Source organism: Priapulus caudatus, unplaced genomic scaffold (genome assembly GCF_000485595.1).
Source record: "Priapulus caudatus unplaced genomic scaffold, Priapulus_caudatus-5.0.1 Scaffold361, whole genome shotgun sequence".
Taxonomy (NCBI): Eukaryota; Metazoa; Priapulida; class Priapulimorpha; order Priapulimorphida; family Priapulidae; genus Priapulus; species Priapulus caudatus.
Genome location: NW_014577422.1, coordinates 27,497 through 35,600, shown reverse-complemented (window position 1 = coordinate 35,600; position 8,104 = coordinate 27,497). Strand labels below are relative to the sequence as shown.

General features: G+C 44.4%; 1 protein-coding gene across 1 annotated transcript in view; it reads left to right on the top strand.

The window, feature by feature from the left end:
- Positions 1-8,098, top strand: part of LOC106809523 (ras-related protein Rab-28-like) — a gene marked incomplete at its 5' end in the record, with an annotated part of 12,790 nt that extends 4,692 nt beyond the window's left edge. Inside the window, 3 exons of the mRNA XM_014812619.1 lie at positions 5,384-5,513; positions 6,583-6,686; positions 7,602-8,098. Coding sequence (XP_014668105.1) covers positions 5,384-5,513; positions 6,583-6,686; positions 7,602-7,778 — 411 coding nt within the window. The remainder of the gene's footprint in view (positions 1-5,383; positions 5,514-6,582; positions 6,687-7,601) is intronic.
- Between the last annotated feature and the right edge of the window lie 6 nt (positions 8,099-8,104).

Sequence of the window (8,104 nt, the reverse complement as noted above, 5' to 3'; positions counted from 1 at the left end):
TGTCTAACTCAATTCAGAAAATGTTGTAACCCAATACATAGAGACGGGCCGCGAAAGGTGAATGGTGCCTTGAATAAATCCGAAACAAATCATCAATTATCCATTGAAAATGTAAATTCACAGGCTCATCTCACTTATCATATTCATAGTTTCTAAATCCATTAAAATTGTGAATGTGTATACCCTTCTTTTGTCTAAGTTAGACACCCAAGACATAGATAACTAGTAATATAAATAATTTGAAGTCACGAGAAAATTCCAAAATGCTACCGACACTTTGACATTCTGTTTATTATACATCGTCTTTATTTTTTGACACATGCAAGCTATAACAAAGATGAAAGTAAACCACCTATCAATGCCATGGTGAACTTAGCCACGCACCAGTACTGGTCCTATATATATCTCGAATCTTCTGGTACCTTCATACGATTACACGTGTCAACATTACTGATATTGAATTTTTACATTGATAACAGGATAGGACAATTAATTAACTTGTCACTTGTTTTAAAAATGTGGACAGAACACCTGAATTATGTCCTTAACATTATTTGTCTTTTTTGTGGAAATAACCCATATTATAAGGCCTTCCAAAACGTCACATTGAAGTTCCAAATCTGTGTCAACATTTTACGTCGGAAGCAATGATGCTATCTACGCCTGGGCATTATTAACGGCGCCCACATAGGCTACTACAGTCTTCCTCATTAGATGAAACACGTATTTGTGGCTGCCACGTTACAGACCGTCCATTGCGCTACCCGCTAACACAGGCAGCAGTTTGGAGGAGCTACAAGCAAACAATTGCGGCTAATTTCTTCCTCAGGCGAATTCATCGTGCAGGTAATTAGCTTACACTGACAAAAACTTCTGGATGCATTGCATGGATGCTGATCTGTGAAATGATCATACTGTATAAATTCTTCACATGTAGAGCTAACATGTACCAGCAAATGGCTATATCCATTCAACCCATCCATGCCCGCCATCTACCCACCATCCATCCATCCATCCATCCATCCATCCAGTCCATCCATCCATCCATACCATCCCATTCCATCCATCGCATCCATCCATCTATCCATCCATCCCATCCATCGACACCATCCATCCATCCATCCATCCATCCCATCCATCCATCCATCCATTCCATCCTCCATCCATTCATCCATCCATCCATCCATCCATCCATCCATCCAGCCCATCAATCCATCCAGCCATCATTCATCCATCAAAAACGAACCCTCCATTCAGTTCAGTCCATCCCCAAAAATCGCAATTCCATTCATCCATCGGTCCGTTCCACACGTATAAAGTAAGAACAAAATTAAGCGAAAAAACAGTTTTTTGTATTCTGAGATAGGCCAAATATTTCCGCTGCTTCTCTTGTTTCTCATGACGTCTGGACTGGGTTTTTTAGCATAGATTCAGAATTGGTCTTGTTTTGCTTCTGTCTAGGGAATGTTCATGTGGCACTAAAACAAGTATCGGCGAATCGGGCCAGACATTGCGTGGACAGATGGCTGGACAAATACATATACTTGCGGGCACATGGTGAGGAGCAAATTTCAGAATACCCTCCCATATGAAGAAAACGTTTTCCTAAGTAACCTGTTAATTAAGTCGCCAAGTGGCATTTTATTGTAAATTGAAGTGAACCAGAACTGACCATTTTTCCATGTATTTATAGCCGAGGAATCAGTGAACTTTTGTGTACTTAAGTCGTATTTTCAATGGTGCCACAGTGCAAGAGGTATAAGATAACATTCGATGCTTGTTATGCGAAAGTTTTATTAATTTTAGCCCCTGACGTAGTCAGATGCAGCTGGTTAGAACTCGCATGAATTGTGCGTGCGTGCGTCTGTCCGTCTGTCGTCAACAGTTGGGCACAAGATCTTAACCGGCTTCGAGTACGGTCACTGATATTTGGGACGTGCGGGGGGGATCTTGAAAAGGACTCAGGCAGTGAAAATTTGCGGCGGGTCAAGGTCAAATGGTCAAGATGTGTAAAGGAGGGGGATATTTTCCCCCTATAACTAAGTATAGGATGAAATTATCGGGAATTGCGGCACAATTTAACGGCTTCGACCTATGCTCTTAAATATTCGGGATATGAGTGTCATGGTAGGAAACCCATCACAGTGCGAATTGGAGGTCACAGGTCAAAGGGCATGGAGGGAAAGGTCAGATATCAGACCATTTTCTGAGGACATGCGCTAATGGACAGAGTGAAACTTTCTTGGTTTCAGCGCTACCTACCATTTTTATCACTTTATTGAAAGGACATGAATATGCTTTCCACTGACCGTGCAAGAGAGTAAGTGCTGATAACCTTTGTTGACCTTCAAGAGGAGGTGTTAAACATGGATTCGCTGAACTGCCTCAATGACGTCACAGTGTTGTCTATATTGCAGTGGCACATCCATCAATCTAGACATCCGCAATACCTGGTAGTAGCCACACGCGTACAGCACATGCGTCACGGACTCAAAGGTTGTTGGATCGAATCCATTGATTTTTTATTTATTTACCTGTTGTTCTGTATCTTTTCGTATCTTTATCAATTTAACAATTTTTTTCTAAATTTTTACATTGTACATTTAAATTTTACATTAATGCACATATTTACATGATTTATTTAGCAACCAATTTAATACAACAAATAATTTTTATTCAACAATTATTGGTTTTGTTTTTTAATAGGCGTTAGGGTTAGGGTTGGGTCGACAATGCACCATAAAACAGGAAGTTTCAGGCACAGCGATTTGTATCAACCAATGGATTTGGTGAGGTATGCCAGACAATGCAGAAATTGCTGAAAATGACTAGTGTACGCACTTGCGTATTCTGCATATCTGCGGCCCTAAGACAAAGGTGTCACTACACACGACTTAAGTAAAATGTTACGTAATATAATGTACTCTCAAATGCTACTGTTTATAAACCGTTGCAACAGACGTACAGATGAGCCCAGACTGCTTCTGTGGCGGCTTGTTGTTTTATTTTCATTTTTATTTGATGGAACACTAGGTGCCACCTCTGTAGCATGCTTGTTTCTCCATATGCCCGATGCATCTGCTACTTTCGAGCGTTTTGATTGCCTGGCAGTAACATGTTTTGTTAGCTCGCTTTGGCCCTTAATTCAATGATGCATGGCATGAAAATTTTCACGGCGTTTCAGCGCATTTCTGCTTTTTGCCTCGATCCAGATGTTTCCCCAACGTTTTCCGTTTTTTTCCGACGTTCACGTGCCAGCAATTCGTTAATCTACCAACAGGCATGTGCTTACATGCAGGCGCACGGTTTATCGATCGTTCTTACTGCGGGCTGGCAGCAAGCTAGACGTGGTACCCCGTAGCCCGTAGACGTGTGTGCGTGAGCTGCGCGGTGTGGTGCGAATGTGTAGCGCTGTGCTCTGTCACTTGCCGAATCGTTGCGTCGTGGCGACGTGTGTGAGTGAGCGCATGTGTGTCGTGACGTGTGTGGTGTGCGCGTGTGTGCGACGTGTGTGCTGTGGGAGCGCGAGCTGGTGCGACGTGTGTTGCGTGGAGCGCGGTATGTGCGACGTGTATCGTGTGAGCGGTGTGTGGCGTGAGCGCGGTCGTGTGCGTTGAGCGATGTGTGTGAGGCCCGTGTGTGTGATGTGTCGTGCTTGAAGCCCATGTGTGTGTGTGCCGACGGTGTGGCGTGAGCGCGTTAGTGCGACGTGCGTGCGGGTGAGAGCGCAGTGGTGTGCGACATACTGTGCGTATGCTGACGTGTGTGGTGACCCGCGTCCTGTGGTGCGACGCTGTGTGCGTGAGTGCGTGTGTGCGACGTCTGTGCGTGAGCGGCGGTGTGTGCGACGTGTGTGCTGTGAAGCGCGCAGTCGTCTATGTTGGTGTGCGTGAACGCGGTGGTGTACGTGAGGCATGTGTTGCGTGAGCGCATGTGGTGTGACGTGTGTGCGGTAGGCGCGTGTGTGCGTGAGCGGTGTGTGACGTGTGTGTGATCGTGTGTGCGTGACACAGCGTGTGTGCGACGTGTGCCTCGGTGCGTTCGACTGTGTGCGTTGGGTGGCAGTCTCCGTGTGCGACACCCATCGGTGTCGATTACGCCTCTCGAACGCCGTCTGTGTGACGGTCGTGTGCTGTGTGCGCGTAGAGCGCGTTGGCGTCTGACGTCGTGGCCGTGTGCACGTGTGTGCGTAGAGCGCTGTGTGGGTGTGACCGTCGTGGTGCGTGAGCCGCGTACGTGTGCCGACGTTGGTGTGCCGTGAGCGCGTGTGACTCCGCCTGTTGACGTGTTGGCGTTGCACCGCGACCGTGTGTGTTGACGTCGTGCGCTGCGTCGTGCCGACGTGTTGTGCTCAGTGATCGCGTGTCGCTGCTGCACGTCGTGTGCTCCTGAGCCGTCGTGCTGCGACGTGTGTGCGTGGAGCGCCGTGTCGCTGTGTGACCGGTGTGTGCATGAGCGCCGTGCATTCATGTTGCGCGTGAGCGCTCAATACGCAAAAAGCGTGCAGCGAAAACTTTAAATGCGATGTGAAATCAAATTAGTTTTGAACGTTATAATTACTGTAACAAGTCTTAGCTCATACATTTTATTTTTTCTTTCCCACTCTTCTTTGTGGGGGGCTTTTTGGTTTTGCCCTCCCACTTTTTGGATTGGAGGGGCGGCCGCCCCCCCCCGCCCCCCACTTCCGGCGCCTCTGATTCTGACCCCCAAAATTAAAAAATCTTCCTACCGTGAGAGGGGGTACCCCCCCCCCCGCTTCGGGATTCTCCCTCAGGGTTCCCCCCCCCTCCTCGGGGGTTTTCAGTGTTTTTCTTTACCGGTCATTTTCATGCCTGATGATGACATCAGAGACATGATACAACCAGCCTTTTCACGGTATACATTATGCCAGAATTCATCAGCATCAACCCTACTGCAGCTGTTATCTGCCAGTGATAGTTGAAATTGTTGCAGTCGAAAATAGCATTTACACCTTGTTACATAGCATTACATATAAACCCAGTTTATTAACATGTAGGTTAGTGACGTCATGCAGTACGCATCGTTCACGTGTTTCACTTGAAATTGCGATGGTAACCTCGTAATTCTCACAATTTCTCAAGGTGCACAGAACATTTCACCAATTTAGTGGTTTCAGTTAGTCATGGATTTGTCACAGTAAATAATAACAGTTAGATGTTTCACATACGTTCACCCATTTTGCACACTGAGCAATTTATTAGAGCAATAACCGTGGAAAAGCTTGAGTGTATCCTCAACTGTCTTACCGTCTCCCTATTTTCTCCTATCATCCTAATGATTTCTTACACTTGCATTATGTCACGTTGTTATAAAAATAATATTCATGTGGCTCTTCTGATATATTTTACTGTCACATTTCCAGGGGGTCCTATTCGTATATGACATAACCAACTACCAGAGCTTTGAGAATTTGGAGGATTGGATGCAGGTCGTGAAGAAAACCATTGAAGCGTCAGCGGAACGTCCACATCTTGCTCTCGTAGCAAACAAGAGTAAGCAACGTCGCGTATGCAATGTGCGGTACAAGACAGGTTATGCTAAACTCTGAAATATTAGCATAGCAATTGGAATTCGTAGTCAAGTACGACCCGAAATCCAAAATGATTCACCTAGTGTAAGATTCCGCATGGCAAATGGCTGTCGGGTACTGCAATCTGGTGATGAATTTAAGCAACTGAGAGCACAGCTCGTCAAAAAACAAACCAGGGCCACATTTTATTAAGAGATCTCCATAAACGGAGAACATAACATATTATTTAGCGGAGCCATAATGGAGAACTTTATTGAGTGGAGAACCTGCCTTGTACAAAATCTTGAATAGCTGTAATGGAACTTTTCATTAGTTTCTCACAAATTACTATTAGAACCAATCAGATCAGCAATTAGTAAGGGATTAATTAAAATGATAACATTACAAGTCATTTTGTTTCAACTTCCAATTAAAAGGCTGCATCTTATAATTGACATTTTGAAACTTTACACTGTATTAATTTGGCCAATCTCTGTCTAGATGTTAGCGGATAAGCAATCAAAATTAGAAGGTATTTAAAATAAATAATTTATGTAAATTGATTAGGTAGGAGCATTGATTGGTTCCGACATGGCCGCTTCCTTACCTCTCGCCTGTTCTCTATGATTATAGCAAGTATCGACGAAAGAGCTTTAGTTAGTACATGCTTCCCTTATACCTCACACACAACATATGGCCTGCCATTTTTATATTGAGCAACATGTAAAATTTATCTAAGTGAAATTATTTATAGGTATGACAGCATTTAATATCAGGCTCTGTTAGCATCACCTAGGAGACCATCTCTGGCCTACTAAAAATAGTCTATTGAGCTGAGTATAAAACATTTTTGATAGAAAAAGATCATTCGGTAATTATTGCTGCGCAAAGCGTTGCAGATGGCTAAATTGTGAGGTTGGAAGAGTTGAACACCTAATGCTTCCACGTGCCAACCTAATGATAGCAGGTGTATACAAGGGTAAAAGTTCTGTTGATAGGCGATAACATTCACTAAGATTCACTGGCAGCGTCGTTTTTTCTGTGTTTTGAAGGTGACCTGGAACACATGCGCACCGTCAAACAAGAGAAGCATGTCAAGTTTGCTCAAGATCACTCGCTGTCCAGTCACTTTATAGCTGCGAAGAGCGGCGATGGGGTGAGTGGCAGAGGGAGTGCTGAGCATCTATGTGGTGTTTCAGATTTGAGTAGCTTTAGAGCTGTGGGAAAATTCTTTGATTAATCTGTGCATTTGATTGTATCTTTATTCATACCGGCTATGGCATTAAAGGTAACTGCATTCATTTTGAGATTACAGCGCACCTGCTGTATTTAATTGTTTGTATTTCACTATGTATCAAAGCTGATTGGAGAACTAGACTGCACACAAGTATGCTAGGTCACTTGATGGTGCTTTCGATCGAAAGCCTAGACTTGGAGGCCTTTAATGGTCAGAGGGCTTTTGACAGATGGCTCCACAGTGGGCAGAGGTGCCACTCAATTTCTCCAGCAGCAGCTCAAATGTAGATGGTGATTACTCTTAATTCACTGTCAGGCATGAGTGACTGTCTGGTTGAATGGTAGTAACATTGCCAACTTACAAAGCTTTGAAATCAACAAATAATTTCTTGGAAAATTACCTAACTAGATCTGATGATGTGATATAATATGCAAATGTCATTCTGATTGACTTTTGTTATCGCTGACTGTGTGGTGTGTGGAAAGTTAATTGATAGCATTAATAATGGTTAAATTAAAAGTTCTGGCAAGTAAAACTCTTTTATACGAGTGCTGCATGCACAAAGGGCAAGTGTCTAAACATAAGCATAGAGCCCTGACAACACACGTTATATTTACTGAATTAGTTGCTTATTCCTTTATTATATTAAGTTGTTCATTGTTCATCCCACATTGTATTTAGTTTCTTGTATTGACACTAACATTTAAAGTTACTAGTTACAATCCAAGATTACTGCACACAATAATCGATTGATTGATGTTATTATATTAATATTATTATTATTAATTAATGGTAATTACGTTAATCACCTTTTGTCTGCTTTGCATCGGGCAGGTGAGTCTCTGCTTCCAGAAGATAGCTGCTGACATTCTGGGCATAAAGCTCAGCAAGCAGGAGCTGGATCAGCAGCAGAAGGTTGTCAAGGCAGATATCGTGGAGTACGGCGCGTCAGAGCTGCCCTCGCGTCCCAGCAACCGCAACACACGCAGTTCCATGTGTCTCCTGCAGTGATGGCGTCGCCACGGCAACCTCAACACACGCAGCTCCATGTGTCTCCTGCAGTGATCACGTCGCCACGGCAATGGCAACACGCACAGCTCCATGTGTCTCCTGCAGTGATCACGTCGCCACGGCAATGGCAACACGCACAGCTCCATGTGTCTCCTGCAGTGATCACGTCGCCACGGCAATGGCAACACGCACAGCTCCACGTGTCACCTGCAGTGATCATGTCGCCGCAGCAGCCCTAACACACAGTTCCGTGTGCCGTCTTCACAGCAACAGTTGTCTGTGCGTTCCTTGTGCAGTCACATGGTTCGTGTTGCCGGTAGAATGGT